Genomic DNA, 20,098 nt, shown 5'->3' with positions numbered 1-20,098 from the left:
TGGCTAGGCATTTCCTGGGGCAGGAGTATGTGGATACAAGGATGTTTAGAGAGTGGCTTCCCTATGCCACCCATTGTTCTGGCAGCTCTTCTGCACATCCTACCCCCAGTCACCTCCTCGCTGCCTTAAAACTTGGCTCAGAGAAAAACGTGAAGACAAACAAATATCCATCAATACAGAACTGGTTAAATAAACTATGTATGTAGGAATATGCGTTCATACAAGTCCATGTCACGCAGCTGATGAAAAGGATGATGTATTTCAAGCTCTTCTCATGGATGTTGAAAGGGGTCTGTGACTTACACTTTGACAGGCAGTGCCTGATCTTCCTTACAAAATATTATACATATCTACAGGTTCTCATGTGCACAGATGTACAGGGAGTAGCAGATCCTAGGCAGCAGCTGGGACTAGTACCTGGTACAGCCTCATGTAAGTTACTTTTCTTCCAACTCCATGCCAAGTGCACAAGGAGGCTGAGAGACTTGCCTGGGGGTCACACAGAACCAGGTGGCAGGGTCACTGTGTCTCTTAGATAACCTGGCCTGTGCTCTTGTGTCTGTTAACACAGCTCGTTCTATATAAATTCACAATGTGAGACAATGGGAAAACAGAAAAGTTTTAAGTCAAAATGTTTAATCATAATCCAAGAGGCTAGGGGGACTCTAGTACAGTAGCAGGAAGAAAGCAAGGCCCAAATGCTCCAGCTCCTGAAGCCCAAGTGTTGTGTAGGATCCTGGGGCAGGGATGGCAGTAGGTTCCCATCCCCCACTCAGAGGAGAAAACTAGGGATAGACAGGAGTCTTCCTCCAGCTTTCCTCACCATGAGGAATGTCTTTCCAGGTCACTTCAGAACACCCAACTCTGCCTACCTGGAGAATGCAGCAGAGTGTGACTGATTTGTTAAGAGCCTGAGTGATCCTGGGTGGGCAGGAGAAAGAAATAAGGAGAGAGCCTGGGAGAGCTGGATACCACCAGGTGATACGCTGAAGTCCTAAGAAGGGGCAGCCCAACAAAAAGTGAAGGGAATGACCCTGGCAGTCCAGTGGTTAGGACTCTGAGTACTCACTGGGAGGGTCTAGGTTCAATCCCTGGTTGGGGAACTAAAATCCCACAAGCCGTGTGGTACAGCCAAACAACAACAACAACAAAACAAAAAAAGAAGTGAAGGGCATGAGAACGAGGCTAGTCAGCTTCTACCATGACCTCATCTGGAGTTGACTGGACACAGGTCAGGGTTGCCACGTGGTAGACTGAACCTCCTTCCCGATGCTGTCCCTTCCTCACCCATTGCAGGCAGCAGGTCAGCTGGTGTGGCAGAGGGGAAGAAGGCCCCTGAGGAAGTCCAGCTACCAGAGGCTCGAGAGCAGAATCAAGGTAAGAGTACAGGAGAAAAGAGTGGGCACCCAAGGCTGTGGCCTCAGAGCAGGGTTTTTGTTCTGTGGAAAAAATGAAATGGAGTCAGCTCCACCCTTTGCACCACCTCAGCTTCCATCAAGGCCTGTTCCCCTCCCCTGAGGTGTCCATTAGAGATCTACAGTCCTCATGACCACAAGGAACTCACGCCACCCCCAATCTCTTGTCTCCCTTGTCAGGGTTTCCCCTGATGGTCCAGAAAAGGCAGGAGGGGGTGTAACAGAGGAGCCCCTACCTGGCGTTCCATCACCGAAAAGGTAGAGGCTGCCCAGTCCCGGGAGAAGAGTTGGCTGTGAAAACGCATCTTAGCTGAAATGGCCTCCACTGAGGAGAGAAGGAAGACTGAGAGCAGGCAGATGTTGGAGATTTCTTAGGCTCCAAAAGAAGGAAAGGAAATGTCTCAGGGACCCTGGCATATAGGAGGGTGGGTGTGTGGCAGGTGGGAGTGGGATATTATCTCATTCTGTTTGCTATTCCTTGAGCTAAAGAGTGTTCCTGTGGCTCAGACAGGTGAAGAGGCAGCTTGGCAGGGGCAGGGAGGTGGTCATTTAGGGAATGGGAGAAGGCAGAAAGGCCCAGGCTGGGGAGATGTAAGCCTATGTTGAGGGCTGAGGAGGGGGCGGCTCCATCTGCAAGAGATGGCTGGAACCAGTGTGGACCACAAAGCTGACCCCTTCCCTCTCCCAGGGTTGAGCTGAACCAGCCACAGGGACTGGGAGCAGGTGGTGAGCACTCACTGAGGCAGGGGTTGTGGGAGAAGGACTCTTCCAGCCGCTCACACTCCTCTTGCAGATTGCCACTGCCTCGGCAGGTGCAGCTTAAGGCAACACTGGCATTGATATTGCTGACAAAATTGGGAGTCAGAGCAGTCCCTATGGGGTGAAGAGAAGATTATCGGTGACTAAGCCAACCTCGCCTTCAGCTCCCATCCGTCTCCCACCTGTCTCAGGACCACTCCATCTGGGTTCAGTCTTGAGAGCATTTTCACCCACCAGGCTGGCCAACCGGTTGGCTCCCTACCCACGTCCCCCAGCCTCACCAATCAGCCCCATGTATGCTCGCAGACATCTGGACTGCTCTGTTGCACAGGTCCCTAGGATGTCCATGGGATGGCAGTGGGTCTGAAAATCTGCCAGACGCGATCTGGAAAAAAGGAAATTTTAAGAGTCCCTGTTGACAGTCTGACCTGTAGCCATCACCTTGCTGCCCCTTTAAGCTGACATGCCTCTCTTCATGCCAAATCCTTCTCTGTCTTTCAGAGCCTGAGCCATGGCCGCCTCCTGAGTAAGGCCTGCTCCTGTCACAGTCAAATGTACCATCACCCCAGTCTCCACAGCATACCACTTTTGACTAGGGCTCCAAAATCCCTAATTATGAGACCTCAGGCAGTTTCTTTAACCTCAGTTTCCTTGACAGTAAATAGAGATGAAAATAGCACTACCTTGTGGATTTTTGTGAGGATGAAGTATTAAATGTACAGCATTTAATAGGGCGTGGTATACAGTGAGTATTCAGTAAATGTTAGATATTATTTTAACACTCATCCTACAATAGGTAAAGCTGATTATCTTTAGGCAATGGAATTATGAATATATTTTTCTGTATATATTTGTGCAGTTTTCCTTACATTTTGCCTTGTGTTAGATCAGTGGTTTACTTCTCTGTCAACCCCATTCAACTGCAAACTCCTTGAAGGGAGGGACAATATCTTGCTATGTGATTGTGATAGTAATAGTAACAGCTACCAGCATAACAACAGACAGCATAGCAGAGCCTTTAGGAGCAGACTCTAGGCCAGACTTCTTTCATTCTAAACTTCATTAACAAACCTGATTTACTATCTAGGGGTGAATTTGAGTAAGCTATTTATCCTTTCTCTGCTGTGGTTTCTTCATTTGTAAACTGAGGATGATAAAAAATAATAACAACAATCTTACAGAGTTCTTGTGAATTTTAGAAGAGTTAATAGATGTTAAGTACTTAAAACAGTACTTAGCCCATAGTAATTACTAAGTGTTAATATTATGCTAACTAAGAGCTTTTACTATGTAATATCTTACAGAAGAGGAAGTGGGACTCAAGAGAGGTGATTTGCCCAAGGTTACAGAGAACTAAGTGGTAGAACCAAGCTGCAACACAAAGTTGGTGTGACTCTCACTGTCAACAAATATGACTTGAAAGGATGATAACTTCAATCTGATGAACATTTGCGTGAGAAGGTCAAGGTAAGCCATATTAAAATTTTGCTAAAATTTTGATCAGACACCTTACAATTCTTCATGTTCTTTGATTTGGTAATGACATTTGTAGCAACACAACCTAAGCAATAATTAGATTTGTGCACAAAGATTAATGAATAACAGTAATATTTATTGCAGCATTATTTATAGCAGTAAAGAAAACAACCTAAATATTTATAAATAGAGGAATTATTAAATAAAATATGGGGCATCTATAAAGTGAAATACAATGTACACAGTCAAAAAGTAAGTTGTTAAAGGACAGTAAATTACAAAATAAGCACCATCATTTACTGCGTGCTTACTTAACTGCACCAGTAAGCTAACTCTCTACATAAATTATGTAATTTAACTGTCACCAGAATCCCCAGAGGTCTGCATTATTATCCCAGTTTTTACAGAGGAGTAAGTGGAACCTTGGGTTAAGTGACAGAGTTTTAGGTTAAGTGATAGATGCAAGGTCACACAGATAAGGATTTAAATTCACATATGTGTGACTTCAGAGCTTGTCTTCATCTCTACTCCATACTGCTTCCATCGGAAAATACTCGCCAGATATGTACCATAAGTGGAAGAAAAGCAAGATAAATAGACCCTCAAAATGTCTGATTTTGTTTATCTGTAGAGAAAAAAGATTGGAAGGAAATGCTCTCCAAAGTATATTAGATTAACTCCAGGTGACGGGTTTGGGGCGATATTTTAAGACATTTTTATATTTTCTAAGGTTTTTACACCGTACACACACACACTCACATTTCCCCCTAGAAAAGAGTTTCAGAAGGTATCCAGAATAGCTACGTGGTGAAGTCAGTCCAGGATCCCTGGGCTAGGTTAGATTCAAGCCTGCCCAGGAAGAAGCCCAGAAGGAGTGGCACCCACCCCGTTCACCAGCACCCAGCACATAGCAGCCGCACCTGCACAGCGGGTCGGACACGCAGACGTGCCGAAGCTCCAGGCAGTTGGGCGCCTCCGAAGGCAGCGCGCAGCTGGGGGCGATGGTGTTGCGCCGCCGCTGCCCGCAGCCCTGGTCGGTGGGCGCGCACGGGCACAGCAGCAGGCCCTGCGAGTGAGGCTCTGAGGCCTTCTCAAAGAAGGCGCGCAGCTGCCTTTGGCAAGTGTGGCGCTGGCAGCGGGACCCGGAGCACGCCTCCCCGTACGCCTTGCGCAGCCGGTCACACTTGTCATTAAGAGTGCACAGCATGGCGAACTTGAGGCAGAGGTCCGAGTCTGGGGGGAGAGGGGAAGCAAGTCAGCAGTCCTCTTCATAGACCTGCAGCCCAGCCTCTAATGTATCAAGGGCAGAAGTGGAAGGGCACTACCGTCAGGGAGGACTGCCCTGAAAAAGGCCTTGCACTAGCCTCAAACAATATTGGTATTCATGAGCCTCCCCCATCCTGCTCCTCTGCTTGCCTAGGTTTTTGTTTGTTTGTTTTTAACCCATATACATCTAACCAAATCCTTTTTACAATTCTATGCAATGAGTGAGATCCCATGGTGGAAACTGTAACCAAGAGGCCCTACAACATTCTAAAGTACTTTCTGGGAAATTCCCTGGAAGTCCAGCAGTTAGGACGCCAGTCTTTCACTTTTGAGGGGTTCCTTCCTTGGTGGGGGAACTAGGATCCCACAATCCTCCTGGTATGGAAAAGTATACTTTCTGAACTGTCCACAACAGATGCAACCGAATTCTACTTAGGATTTTGGTTCTGTATCTGTATTCTGTCCATCTTTCTTTGATTGATGCATGCATAAAAAAAACCCATACTCTTGAGTCTTGGGAAATCATGGTGATATTTCTATTAACAGAATATTTCAGCAGTCAGAACAATGGAGTAACTGGAATAGGTTATTCCCAGATTCCTTGTAACCTAGAGTTTCTAATATATAAATTTCTATACTTTTCTCTCAAAATTCTAACATGTAGAATTGACTGTACAACAAATCTCACATCTCTTTCAAAAAGAAAGTGCATGTGTGTCTTCCTCTCCAATTAACACAACAGCCTCACTTTCTTGAAAAAATGCATCATAGTCCTTGCCAGACAGATGGCTCCCCACCCCGAATCACTCCTGAGGAGTCACACTCTCACTATTCCCTGTCCAACACCTCGCCCATTCCATTAGAATGGTTGAAAACAAGCAATTTCCTAGTCTTCAGGGACCACAAGCTACTTTCCTGGCTGTCTCGAATTAGGGTAAATACTCCATTTCAGCACATTTTTTCACTGGAACTGCTGCCACTCCCTTCTAACCCTTTGTTGAGATCCACCCTTTGGAAGCTGGAAGCTCTAACAGGCTCACTTCGATTATCTCCTTAATAACTATTGCTTTTTGTTGACTTGTCAGACTAGATCATGCCCCATAGCTTAGACTCTCACCATGACAGGGCTTCTTTAGTCACCTGGCAGTCTAGAACTTTCCCCTCTTATTCCCCAGCTGTGTTCCCCACCAGCCACCCTTCCTGCAGGGTCCAGGCCCTCCCATACCCCAGCCCCGGCTGGCCCTGCATACCTGGTATGAGCATGTTCAGTTTGCTGAGATTCATTTTCCAGGGTTTTCTAGTCACTGTGTCTTCATAGGGAGAGACATCCAGCTCATAGTCACCTAGAGACAAGGTAGGATGCATCAGAATCCTGAGGACTGGGCTGGGGATGAGAGTAGGAGGGGCTGAAGCTCCTGGGGAAAAGGCAAAGGCACAATCTCTACCCAACTAGCTGCATCCTGGGCGAAGGAAAGGAAAAAGAACGGGGCCATAAAGGTTCAGGCTAGGCTTGATGAATAAACTGGGTTTAATGGTAAGAATAATAAAGCTACTGTTTGTTGTGCACACTGTATACTGGGCACTGTTGTATTATATATATAAATATGTTATATATATATACACAATTTCACTTAGTCTTCATAGAAGTCTTTGGGTAGGTAAAAAGAAACTGAGGATAAAAGAGGTTTAATTCACTTGCTCAGGCTCACATAAGCTAATAAGTGGAGCCGGGATTTGAAATCTGGATTATCTGATTCCAGTCTCCACTCCTAACTACTACACATATTGCCCATGGGTATGTAAACAAGTAAAGGGATTCTGTCCTGTTTGCTCTTGCAATTGGAGAAGGGGCCATAGTGAACTCTGTTCCAGAACTGACCACTTGACTATGGAGATTTATCACACACTGAGGTGATGGAAATGTGACCAGGCCCAGAATGAACCTGACTGAAAAAAGCAGAGAAGGGAGAGACAATGATTTCAAAGAAAACACATCTCTTTCAGATGCCCTCATAGGGCAATGGGTTCCTGAAAGAGATGTACAGGATCTTATAAAATCACTGCATACACAACATTGTTAACCACCTGTATCTCAATTTAAAAAAAAAAATCACTGAATAGCTCATACACAAGGTGCTTAATAAATGCTGGTTAAAAACTATTGTTTGAAGACAGAGATGAGCTTGCAGGGACATTCTGTGAGTATGTCTTCAGTAGAGAAGGGATATGGATAGTATCAAGCAAATCAGAAAGGATGATTTGAATGCCTGGGGAGACCTGGGAGCTCCCAAGGGAAAAGAAGGGGAAGACAAGAGGATTTAGGGAGAGGGTTCGGGTGAAGCCCTAGAAGTGAGATGATTAGGATGAGGAGAGGAAGTCAGGGAACAAGGAAAGTGGTATATTGTATTACTGTTTCCAACTGCTTGCTGGAGATGATTATATATCCTTACCTGTTGCCATGTGCCTCTAGGCCCCCTAGGAGAGTACTGTACTTTCCCACCCTACTGTAAGGCTTGGCCATGTGACTTGCCTTGGTCTGCAGAGACTTAATCACCTCTAAGAAGAATTTTTAAGAACTATCACATGGTCCTGCTGTGGTTCTTTTCCACCTACCATCCTGGTTCCTCAAATGAAGAAAACAGGTGGAGCTAAAACAAAGCCAACTCATGGAAGCCCATGGCAGATGTGTGTAACATGAACAAAAGTTACATTTTTGTTGGTGAAAGCCAAGGATTTTGCAGTTGGTTGCATAATTTAGCAAACTCCTATTAAACATTTAATTGGTATCTAGATGTGGAGTACTGAAGTAACAAAAAAATCTAAAATAAATGGTATTAGCTTTGGGAGTGGGCAGTGGGCAGTGAATAAGCTGTTAGTGGGGGCTGGCAGCTCTCATTATGCAGTGGCACACAATGTTTGGTAAAATTGTTGCCTGCAATAACCTGGAAGGGAGATGAAGTACCGAGTGAGCTTGTGCTTTAAGAGGAAGAAGCTAAGAAAAGGAAGATTACTAGTATGTCGTGAATGCTCATGGCTATATTTGGCAAGGTACCACAAGAAAGACATAAGCTTAGAGAACTGACCAGTATACCAATAAGGAGAAAACAGAGAAGAAAGAATACAGAAATTCTAGGACTTGCAGGATTAAGAAATGCAACTGCTTCTCATATTCTAATGGTAAAAGATAAAACTGAAAAATGCTTTGAGTAATAAGCTCAACTACTACTCAGCCTTGGGGCAAAGACAAATTCAAGTTCGTGGCTATCATGCCCTTTGTGGAGATCTCTCATCAATTAAGACAGTATCAAATAAATCCTGCCAGTTGGACAAATATGTTCAGGGTAAAAAGACTGAGATAGTGGCTCAGGCACAGAAGTTTGATAAGGGCAAGGTACCTCTAATTAGGTCTGGAAAGAGATGTATGTCTTGAAAAGGATTATAGGAACAGCTACTGGCACACAGGTGACAGAAATCAAAAGATATAAAACACAATTATGTATTGACAGAGTTGTACTGCAAAGAGCTACCAGCCTGGATTAAAAGAGACTCTGACTCTTTGAGACTTAAGATGCTCCAACATTCCTCAAGTAAGAAGCAAGCAGAGAATGCTATTCAGTCCCTAAGGAGGTCATAGTCTTCAATGCCCTTTTCAGATGTAGCCCAAGAAAATAATGGACAAGAAAGGACCTCCCAGAGGGCTGAGAAACTCCTGGGCTTTTGCTCCCCAATGAGCAAAAGCAGGGCCTTATTAAAGAGCAATTCCTACTCCCAGGGAAGACAGCCCTTGCATCAGTTGTGTGGCAGGACTTCAGAATTGCTATGAATCAATGTCTCCTGTGTGCTTCCTATTATTCCTCTTTCTGAGTTTGTTGTGCTTCTCCGGTCCCTGTTCCCTTACTATATATTGAGTATATATGGGAAGCAGATGACTTTTTAGTTTATAGGTTTCTAGATTAAGAGGAACCACACATTCAGACCTTATACAGAAATTGTCACAAGATAATATCCAAGTCGGGGATCTTGGAATCTGATGTTCTGCTTAAATAGAATACTTAGGCACCTTCCTTAGACAGTGAGTAGATCTATTTTGCTTGTGGAAGGGAGGGAAACGAATGTTTTGACCAAGTGATGTACTACAATAGATTGCATTACTGTTTCTACTTATTTTTACCCTTCCTGTAAGACTACACATCCTCATTTATTGCCATGTGATTTTTAGTGTCCCCTGGGGGAGGACATCAGGTTTGACCATGTGATCTGCTTGTCAATGGAATGTGAGCAGAAGTATTTCATGTAATGTCTGAGTAGAAACTTTTAAAGGCATCAAATGATTCTGCCAATGCTCATTTCCCTCTGCCATCAGAACATCCCAGGTAGAGGCTGAACTGGATCCCAGAATGAAGAGGACATATGACACAGCCAAGACAGAACCTGAGTAAGAACTTAACCTTTGTTTTAGAAGACCCTGTTTCACTATTGCAGCATAGTCCAGTAAAATTGACTATATAAAAAGGGATTTCTACAGTCAGAGGAAGCTCCTCTTTGGTCTTCCAGTGCCCTCTGTCTTTTACCATCTCTTGTCTGGTTAATGAGTATCCTCTCTGTTAAAGGCTGCACCAGGACACAGCCTCCCAGTCTCTCTGAACCTATGGATTATCTTGTATTTGTATGTTATATTTATGGGTTAAGGCCATTTCCCTCCACTTCCTCTCCATATCCATCTGTTCCAGGAGCTCCCCAAGTTGAGCCTCAGTTGGTTCAGAGATCTTCCAAGAGGCAGCCACATGTTTCCAGGTAAGAGAAAGGGGGAAGTAGTGGGAAGGGAGGGCAGTATTCTGGGACCCAAAAGGATACAACCAATTGCTCCTTGCATTTCTTACTGATGTCAAATGCAGAGCTTCATTATCATCCCTGTCAGAATCTACCATGTGGCCGATATTCAACAGGATTAAAAAACTCCCAAAAGCCATCTTCCCTAGCTTAGCCCACTCTAGGATGGGGGCCTCACCAAGGCTGCGGGCAGGATGAATGGTCCAGTAGATGTCCAGGCAGGTAGCTTGGTTCTTCATGCGCCGATGGCATGTACAGCTCATCAGAGAGCTATTCCTGAGTTGCTGTGCTGCCTCCATGCAGTCCTCAGGGACCAAAGGCTCCTCTGCAGGTGATGAGGTGCTTATACTTGAGGCACAGGAATTCAGGTAGTGGTAGGTAGCATTGCAAGTGGGATTGGCCTGGCACTTCCTCCTGGCCTGGATACAGCTGTTTGTGAGTCGGCCTTCTGTGGGGAGGTGGTCCCCTATGGAGGGAGAGAGGTCAAGAGAGGCTCACATAAGGTCGGAATAGCTGTCTGAGAAAACGAAGTCATAAAGTAGGGTGGGGGGATTCTGGACGAAATCTTTAGCAGGAAAGTCTTGGGGTAGCACAGAGGCCTTTAGCGGGGATCAAGAAGTCCAGTAGGAGGGTCTGCCATGGTCACAATCTGGACAGAAGAGATCAGGCTCGAGAAAGGGCAGGGGTTTGATAAAGAAAGCTGCTCAGAAAAAAAAAAAAATAAGAAAGAAAGAAAGGCTGCTCAGCCTCCTGGGAAGGGAAGGGGAACAACTGTTTGAGGCTGAGCCTGATGACCCTGCCAGGCACTGGGAAGAGGGCCCTGAGCAGAGTTATGCCATGAACAGGGCTAGCATCATAACCAGAGAGTTGAGAATGCATGGGAGTGCTAAATGACAGTTAGCAACAACTCTCAGTCTTCCATTAAAAGTCACTTAAGGGAATTCCCTGGGAGTTCAGTGGTCAGGACTCAGCGTTTTCATTGCTGGGGCCCAGCTCCAATCCCTGGTCAGGGAACTAAGATCCTGCAAACCTCACAGCACAGCCAAAAACAAAAAGTCACTTAAGAGTAACATGGTGTAAACAAAATTAAAAACTTAAAAAATATATATAATAAAAACCCTTATACTGGGAACTTGCTGGGATTAAGGCACTCCATGGGGTCACTAAGAGTCGGACACAACTGAGCGACTTTACTTTCACTTTTCACTTTCATGCATTGGAGAAGGAAATTGCAACCAACTCCAGTATTCTTGCCTGGAGAATTCCAGGGACTGGGGAGCCTGGTGGGCTGCCGTCTATGGAGTCGCACAGTGTCTGACACGACTGAAGCGACTTAGCAGCAGCAGCAGCAGCTGGGATTGGGGTAGTTTTTACTGATTCTGTTACTTACTCAAGAATATCATGGTTGGTTATAGGTTAGCCCTGGAGAAAGGCCCTGCACCCTAGGCCTTAGGGTCCCTATCAAGTGGTAACAACACACCATCATCCCCCAGTTTTTCAAGGCAGGACATCTAGGAGTCATTCTGAATTCCTCTCTTTCCTTCACATCCTATGTTCAATCCAGCAAGTCCTGTCAATTCCACTGCATATCTGGAACCTGTCCACTTCTCTCCACATCTCTCACTACTTCCTTAGCTCAAGCCACCATCAATTCCTGTCTGAACTAGTTGAGAGTCCTTATTGGTCTCTATGATTCCATCTTCGAAATTCATTCTTCCTTACCATTCAGCCATCTTTTTTGTTTTCCAGCTTTACTGAGATATGATTGACATACAACATTTTTTAAGTTTTAGGTGTACATGATCATTTGATACATGTATATACTGTAAAATGTTACCACAATTGGTTTATAAATCTTTCACTTTACATAATTACCATTTTTTGTTGTTGCATCCATTTTTTAAAATAAATTGTTTTAGGTTGTGAAACATTTTTATTGAAGTAAAATCCATATCTGGTGATCGTTCTGAGATGTATAGAAATAGCAAATCACTATATTGTTCACCAGGAACATAGCACTGTAGGTCAATTATACTTCAAAAACAAACAAACAATCTCATAGGAAAAGAAATCAGATTTGCAGCTACCAGAGGCAGAGGGTGGGAAGGAAGAACTGGATGAAGGTAGTCAAAAGATGCAAACTCTTTAAAAAAAAAGAGAGAGAGAAAAAATCATGCAACATAAAATCAATCATCGTAAAGGGCACAAGTAAATCGCATTTAGTATATTCAGTGTTGTACAAGCATCACTTCTAAATCCCATTCATTTTCATCACCCCAACTGAAAGCTCGTACCCATTAAAGTCACTCTCCATTCTCACTTCCCCTCGTAGTCAGCTGTCTCTGCACATTTACCTATCCTAGATGTTTCATGTAAATGGAACCATACAATATATACTTTTGTATCTAGCTTCTTTCTTCTAACATACCTTTTTTGAGGCTCACCCACATTGTGGTATATGTCAGTGTTTCACTCTTTCTTAATATTTTATTGTATGGATACCATAATTTGTTTTGTTTATGTAAATATTAGCTGATGGACACTTGGGTAACCCATCCTCAGGTTACTGTGAATGGTGCTATGTAAACATTTATGCACAAGTATTTGCTTGAACACCTGTATTCATTTTCCTTGGGTATTTCTCTAGAAGTGGAATTGCTGGGTCACATGATAATTCTGTTTAACTTTCTGATGAGCCACCAGATTGTTTTCCACAGGAGCTGGTATCATTTTACATTCCTACTAGCAATGCATGAGGGTGGTTCCAATTTCTCTACATACTTATTAACTCATGTTTTCTGTTTTTTGTTCTGTTTTTACAGCCATCCTTGTGGGTGTAAGCTAGTATCTCATTGTGGTTTTCACTTTCATTTCCCTAATAACTAATGATATTGAGCATATTTTCATGTTTTTGTTAGTTATTTGTATATCATGTTTGCTAATAAAGTATAATGTAGAAAAATACATGAATTAAAAAATGTATAGCTTAATGAATTTCTAATTATATATACCTGTATAACCAGATCCCCAGATAAAGAATCAGAACATTACTAGCATGCCAGAAGCCATCTGCCAGTCACCATCTTCCTAACAAAGCAAATATAACATCTTGATTTCTAACATTAGTAATTTGTTTTGCCTGTTTTTCAATCACATGTGTTTTTGGTGTCTTGGCTTCTTTTGTTCAATATTAAGTTTCTGAAATTCACCCACACTGTTAAGTATAGTTGCAAATAGCTTACTTTCATTGCTGTATAGCATTCCATTGTGTGAATATAACATAATTTTAATGCTGACTGGCATTATATGGGATCATTTCTTAACTGTTCTCTTGGCAAAACATCCTGAAATGTGAAGTCAAGTGGGCCTTAGGAAGCATCACTACAAACAAAGCTAGTGGAGGTGATGGAATTCCAGTTGAGCTATTTCACATCCTAAAAGATGATGCTGTGCAAGCTGCTGCACTCAATATGCCAGCAAATTTGGAAAAGTCAGCAGTGGCCACAGGACCAGAAAAGGTCAGTTTTCATTCCAATCCCAAAGAAAGGTAGTGCCAAAGAATGTTCAAACTACCAGACAATTGCATTCATCTCACATGCTAGCAAAGTAATGCTCAAAATTCTCCAAGCTAGGCTTCAACAGTATGTGAACTGAGAACTTCAGATGTTCAAGCTGGATTTAGAAAAAACAGAGGAAATAGAGATCAAATGGCCAACATCCGTTGGAATACAGAAAAAGCAAAAGAGTTCCAGAAAAACATCTACTTATGCTTTATTGACTGTGATAAAGCCTTTGACTGTGTGGATCACAACAAACTGTGGAAAATTCTTTAAGAGATGGGAATACCAAACCACCTTACCTGCCTCCTGAGAAATCTGTATGCAGGTGAAGAAGCAACAGTTAGAACCAGACATGGAACAACAGACTGATTCCAAATTGGGAAAGGAGTATGTCAAGGCTGCATATTGTCACCCTGCTTATTTAACTTATATGCAGAGTACATCATGTGAAATGCCGGGCTGGATGAAGCACAAGCTGGAATCAAGATTGCCGGGAGAAATATCAATAAACTCAGATATGCAGATAACACCACCCTTATGGCAGAAAGCGAAGAACTAAAGAGCTAAAGAGCCTCTTGATGAAAGTGAAAAAGGAGAACGAAAAAGCTGGCTTAAAACTCAACATTCAAAAAACGAAGATCATGGCATCCGGTCCCATCACTTCATGGCAAATAGATGGGGAAACGATGGAAACAGTGAGAGACTTTATTTTCTTGGGCTCCAAAATCACTGCATATGGTGACTGCAGCCATGATAATTAAAAGATGCTTGATCCTTGTAAGAAAAGCTATGATCAACCCAGACAGCATACTAAAAAGCAGACATTACATTGCCAACAAAGGTCCATCTAGTCAAAGCTATGTTTTTTCCAGTAGTCATGTATGGATGTGAGAGTTGGGCCATAAAGAAAGTTAAACGCCAAAGAAAGGATGCTTTTGAACTGTGGTGTTGGAGAAGACTCTTGGGAGTCCCTTGGACTTCAAGCAGATCAAACCAACCAATCATAAAGGAAATCAGTCCTGAATATTCATTGGAAGGACTGATGCTGAAGCTGAAACTCCAATACCTTGGCCACCTGATGAGAAGAACCGACATTGGAAAAGACCCTGATGCTGAGCAAGATTGAAGGCAGAAGGAGAAGGGGATGACATAGGATGAGCTGGTTGGATGACATCACCAACTGGATGGACATGAGTTTGAGCAAACTCCAGGAGTTGGTGATGGACAGGCAAGTCTCTCATGTAGTCCATGAGGTCGCAAAGAGTCAGACACGACAGAGTGATTGAACTGAAGTGAACTTAGAAACTGTATATCAGATCATCTCATTTCTCTGCTTAAATCCTTCCACCAGCTTCCATTGCACTTAGGTTAAGATCTAGTTTATGAACCCTGGTTTACAAAGCCTTGTAGAGATCTGGCCCTGCCCAACTCTCTAACCTTACCTCCTAGCTCTCTCTTCCTCTCCCACTTCCCTACATCTGCACCGACCTTCTTTTTGGTTGCCATTAAATAAGACAAGCTTGTGCCCACCTAACCTTTCTGTTTGGCATGCTCTTCCACCTAATCTTCACATGACTGGACCCTTCTGGTCATTCAGTGGCATCCCACAAAGGCTATCCCCAACCAACCAAAGTAAAATAGCCCCCCAGCTACTCTAACATACTGTTATTCCAATTCTCTGCATAGTACTTATCACCATTTGATATATTTTTACTTCATTTTTAAATTTTCTTCCCAGCTAGATCTCCATGTCTATCTTATCACTACTCTGTTACCAGTGTTTAGAACAGTGCTTATTCTTTGTAAGTTCCCACTAATATTTAAAAAATAACCAGATAACAGATATTTTATGAGCCACCCCAATAACTTCTCTGAGCACCTTCTCTCTACTTAATAGAGTCCCAACATTAGGAGGGGCCTCCAAGTTTAGTTAGTCCAACATTCTCTTCCAATTATATAATAATCAATTAGATTACTTATTAAAATGCACATTTCTGAGCCCTAGCTCCAAACTACCAAACGAGAATCTCTGGTGATAATGCCTGGGAATCTGAATTTTAGCAAATTCACTAGACAGAATGATGCCCCTTAAAGTTTGACAATTGATGCCATATCCAATGTGTAAAAAAGGGCAGGGTGAGCAGTACTGATTTCTCCTTTTGCTTCAGGTTCTAATATGCCTCGACATGGCATTGTTACTTTTGCTTTAAAATTTTGGTATTTTGTTCAGTGTGGATTTTTTTGGCATTTATTTTTATTTTTTGACATGTACACACTGCTATATTTATTTAGTCATTATTTATTTACTTATTTTTGGCTGTGCTAGGTCTTCGTTTTTGCACGCGGGCTGTCTCTAGTTCCAGATATGGGGGTTACTCTCTTGTTGCAGTGTGTTGGCTTCTCATTGTGGTGGCTTCTCTTGTTGCAGAGCACAGGCTCTAGGTGCACAGGCTTCAGTAGTTGCAGCATGCAGGTGCAGTAGTTGCAACTTGTTGGTGCTAGGGCATGTGGCTTCAGTAGTTGAGGCACAGGGGCTTATTAGTTGTGGCTTGAGGGTCCTAGAGTGTGCAGGCTTCAGTAGTTGTAGCTCACGGGTTTAGTTGCTCTGTGGCACGTGGAATCTTCCCAAAGGATCAAACCCGTGTCACATGCAGTGGCAAGCAGATTCTTATTCACTGCACCACCAGGGAAGTCCTTAATTTTGACTTAAAAATTTTTTATTTATTTATTTGGCTGTACCGGATCTTAGTTGCAGCTCATGGAATCTTCCAATGTTTGCTGCAGCATGCACGATTATAGCTGTAGCATGTGGGATCTAGTTCCCTAACCAGGGATCAAACTCGTCTCCCTCCATTTGTAGCATGGAGTCTCAGCCACTGGACCACCACGGAAGTCCATAATTTTGATCTTTAAAAGGGGGATTGGACTAAACCAGAATTTCTCAATGCAGGGGATAAGAAAGAGAGAGGATGGGACCCTTTTTAGGGACATATCAGAATTTCCAAAGAGAACCTGTGGTTCAAAAAGGCATGCTTGACAGGAATTCCCTATAGTTCAGTGGTTAGAACTTTGTGCCCTCACTGCTGATGGCCCTGGTTCAATCCCTAGTCAAGGAACTAGGATCTTGCAGGGCCAAAACATGAACTAGGATCATGGCATGGCCGAAACAACAATGATAACAAACAAAATCAAAAAAGCATACATAACAATTTTATATGTAAAAGATGAACAAAAGGACTTTTGAAATTTCAAAATTTATTTAAGGAAGACATAAGATTTTTATCTTTATCAAAAAAGGGACATGGATTTAAACAGTTTGAGAAGTGCTGCAAGTTTAAGATGTTACTTCTAGTAGGTACCCAGAAAGTGCTTGCTGAAAGAAATGTAGCAGGTTCAAGTCTTGTTGCTTCAACTGGACTAAATATTGAGTCATAACAATATTCAAAATTAAACCTAATTTCTTAGCTGATACAGTTCACCAAGTCTGAGCAGTGGTAGATCTGAGGGCATTGCAGCTCCACAAAAGAAGGTGGGGGTCATGTTAAATTTCATCACTAACACAGGGTAACTTGTTCCACTAAGTTGGTCATGATGAAGATGTTAAAAATTTACCCGAATCCTGACATACAGCCATACTGTTAGGGTAGTGAAATTTCCTGGGCAGCTCAATCAGATCAGTGATGTCTTGCTGCTCTGATTTACTGACAAAGTCAGTCTGAACAGGTCAGTACTTTCCCTCCTTCCTTCCACATCTGTCTCTCAGCCAAGACTGTACTTCTGCAGTCCTACTTTGTGGAGGAGGTCATGTGCAGATAAGTACCTGGTCTCTGCCTCAAGTGTCCCTCCAGCCAGGCTCTGGACAGGAGCCCCACAGTGAGATTCCATGCACCCATCCCTCTCCCAGAGGCCACATGCATGCTCCTTAGAGGAATGGCATAGTTCTAAAACCAGGCCTTGCATCATGTACTCCATAAAACACTTATTGTGGATCTATAACAGGGCAAGGCACTGTGCTGGGCAGCCTATACAGAAAGCCCATCTTACCCAATAGTGAGTTTTCTGCTCCAATTAAAATAATAATAAAGTACATCCTGAAGAGGGGGTTTGTTGGTGGTGAGCAATATTCTCAACCACTCAGTAATGGTGTTGGCGAATTCTGGGCAGCAGTTTTCAACCCTCATTTGTGACAAGTCAATTTTTGTGTGTGTATGTGAAAGTGCTGAGTCCTAACCACTGGACCACCAGGGAGTTCCCAGTGACAAGTTAGTTCTAACAAAAACTTCAATATTGTCATCTGTACCTAGTGGCCACTTTCCCAGTCTTTACACGGGGTGGAAGTGGTAAAGCCCATGTGGAGCAAAAGGCGTTCTGCTTCTGATTCTCCCCGCCTCCTAGAGATACTGTCTTGGTAGTGGCCTGGCTGCGGGTTGTTCTGTGACTGTATAGGAGCACCTCAAAAGAAGGAAGAGGGGGAACCGACAGCGAGGAGATGCCTGGGTGCCCTGGCCACGGTTGACACTCAATCTACAAGTTCAGACACTTGGACTAGGCGTAGAACCCAGCCCCTTCCTGACACCCTAGGCCTCCTCCTCCAGTTCTCCAGGCTTGGACAGACGGACGCCCGGCACCAGGGCGCAGTGTGGGGTCTGAGACCTCTCCGGGCTCTGGTGCCAGCACCCCACTTACACGGTAGCCACCAGCCCCATCCCCTCGCTCCCCAGCCGGGGCGGCTCCAACGACACTCACCAGCTCGGAGCAGCAGCAGCGGCAGCAGGAGCAGGAGCACAGGCGGCAAAGGTCGCGGGTTCCGCGGGCGCGCCATGGTGGGGTGCGCGCGCGCTGGCTGTCGATGTCGCGTGCTTTGCCTGCACCCGACTCGGCGTTACCCTCGCTCCTAGCACAGGAGCTCTGCGAGCCGGGCTCCTCCACCAGCACCTCCCACCACTTCTCCCGCCCCTCCTCGCAGGGAGCGCCACGGCGCCGACACTCTCCCACCAGGGTCCCGGGCGCCGCCCTCCAACTCCAAAGCCGACGGACGCATCACGCAGCCTCTCCTGCTAGACCCGGAGGGCGGCGGGGGTGGGGGCGATCCAGGGCACGCGCCCCGGAGCAGCCGAGTCATTGTGGGAGCTGCCACTGGAAACTCGTCGTCCTGGGGGTCCAAATATTTGTTTTTTTAAAAAGTATCCTATCTCACTTTCCGGAATCCGCTCTACCACCAAGAAACAACCACCCCAAATAAGATCTTGTAACAAATGCATGAGGGCACTTGCATTTCAAGGTTTTTTTTTCCCCTCTTAGAATTTGCACATCTCTGATATCATTTCCCCGCATCAGTATCTTCAGGGGTGAGATTCCGTTGTATTATTAACCCCAAGATTCTGCAGACAGGTGAAATGACCTTGCTGGGGACAGACTTTGGGCAAGATCCCAGGACCTTTGCCAGACTACACTCCTCCAAAATTCAGCCCCTTCAGGGTCACGAGGAAGGATGGAGGGATCAAACCTCCCTCAGACTAAACTGCAGAGATTTCCCTAGACGAAAGATCACTGAGAAAGGTGGTTGGAGAGACCATTTAGGAGCCTCCTCATTTTCAGAGGAGGGTTAGGAGAGCAAGCCATTCTACCAAGAGCAAATACCTAGGAGAAATCCAGGACTTCTACCCATAAAGATAAGGGTTATTTATTAGATAAATTTACTGGGCTGGTTCCCAACCTGCTCCCTGGATAAAGACAGAGGCAGAATGCCTTGTAAGAATGACAACTAAACAGTACTTAGGGAAGATGGTAATGAAAGGTATTGAAGGGTGTCCTCCCCCGATCTTCCAGCCAAGCCCTCTTCTACTTCCACAGCCCACCTGGCAGAGGGCCAGGAGGGAGGGTACTGAGAAGTGTAATATAGACCTCTGAGATTTATTGGCTGCTGCTTCTGAATACGGCCATCCTGCTGTGGCCTCTGGGGGGCATTTGCCAATGTAATCAGCTCAGAAAGAGAGTCATTCCAGCCGGGGTGTAAATCACCCTTCACAAAGCTAGGAGAGAGACATGTGGTGCTAGATAAGGAAAGAGACTTATGTGGCCTCCTGTGCCCTTTCCTCCCTTCTCCTGCCCAAGGGGAGATGATTCCTGGGCTGTAATGCACTTTAAATGGAGTTTGTGCTTCATTTTAATCTATATCTGCCCTGCCAGTCTTACAGGAGAGCTGTGAAAGTGAACATCTGTCTACTCAGCTTTTATACAGGGCCTATTCCCCCCAACCCCCACCAGTCCCACCCTACCTCTTTGTACCTTTCCCAAGTCCTTCCCTCCAGTAAGATTAGGAAACTTGTGGCTGGGGAGCTGATAGCTCCCCACTCTCCGCTTCACTCTGGCAAGAGTTCCAAAATGGGATTTACAAGGCAAAATATAACAACATCAGGTGATTAGGATGCTAGGAAAGGGTGCTATGAATCAACAAAGATGTAGGAGGTGATCAAGGGGTTCACCTCTGCTCTCTCCTTCAGCAACCAAGGCAAATCAGTTTGGGATAGGAGGGTAGGCTTAGAAAAGGCATTTGCTCAGGGTGCCTACTCAGTGGGTCTACTCCATGCTCTCCCCACAAAGGAAAGCAAAAGGAACAAGGTCAACTTGATGGGCTGAAAGCAATATCCAAAGCCACCCATAAAAGACCAGCCTCTGTTTGAGAGTAAATGAGATGCTTGGAGCATAATTCTGTCTGGGCACTGTGGTAAAGAGCTTGACATCATCGGGCCTTTAATGAGGATTGGTAACCAAGGCTAGTGGAGGGTTGAG

At 44.4% G+C, this 20,098-nt stretch overlaps 1 protein-coding gene across 1 annotated transcript; it reads right to left on the bottom strand.

Moving 5' to 3' along the window:
- Window positions 1–619: 619 nt before the first annotated feature.
- GFRA3 (GDNF family receptor alpha 3) lies at window positions 620–19,578 on the bottom strand. Its single transcript, XM_043465399.1, has 8 exons — window positions 18,053–19,578; window positions 9,925–10,212; window positions 6,167–6,259; window positions 4,571–4,883; window positions 2,456–2,559; window positions 2,154–2,288; window positions 1,652–1,740; window positions 620–1,439 (listed from the first exon to the last, which is right to left on the bottom strand). Exons 1-8 carry the CDS (start codon window positions 18,126–18,128, stop codon window positions 1,350–1,352), a joined length of 1,188 nt encoding a protein of 395 aa, XP_043321334.1. The 5' UTR covers window positions 18,129–19,578; the 3' UTR covers window positions 620–1,349.
- Window positions 19,579–20,098: the final 520 nt, after the last annotated feature.

Source organism: Cervus canadensis, chromosome 4 (genome assembly GCF_019320065.1).
Source record: "Cervus canadensis isolate Bull #8, Minnesota chromosome 4, ASM1932006v1, whole genome shotgun sequence".
NCBI lineage: Eukaryota > Metazoa > Chordata > Mammalia > Artiodactyla > Cervidae > Cervus > Cervus canadensis.
Note: the sequence above shows the minus strand (reverse complement) of the source record. Positions and strands in the feature narration are given on the sequence as shown.

Excerpts from the sequence above, each read along its gene's own strand:
- GFRA3 (XM_043465399.1), bottom strand. The coding sequence starts at position 18,128 with ATGGCGCGCCCGCGGAACCCGCGACCTTTGCCGCCTGTGCTCCTGCTC. Across the intron at positions 10,213-18,052 it reads GCTGCTGCTGCTCCGAGCTG|GGGACCACCTCCCCACAGAA; the intron begins GTGAGTGTCGTT and ends CTCCCTCCATAG. Across the intron at positions 1,741-2,153 it reads CTCCCACAACCCCTGCCTCA|TGGAGGCCATTTCAGCTAAG; the intron begins GTGAGTGCTCAC and ends TTCTCTCCTCAG.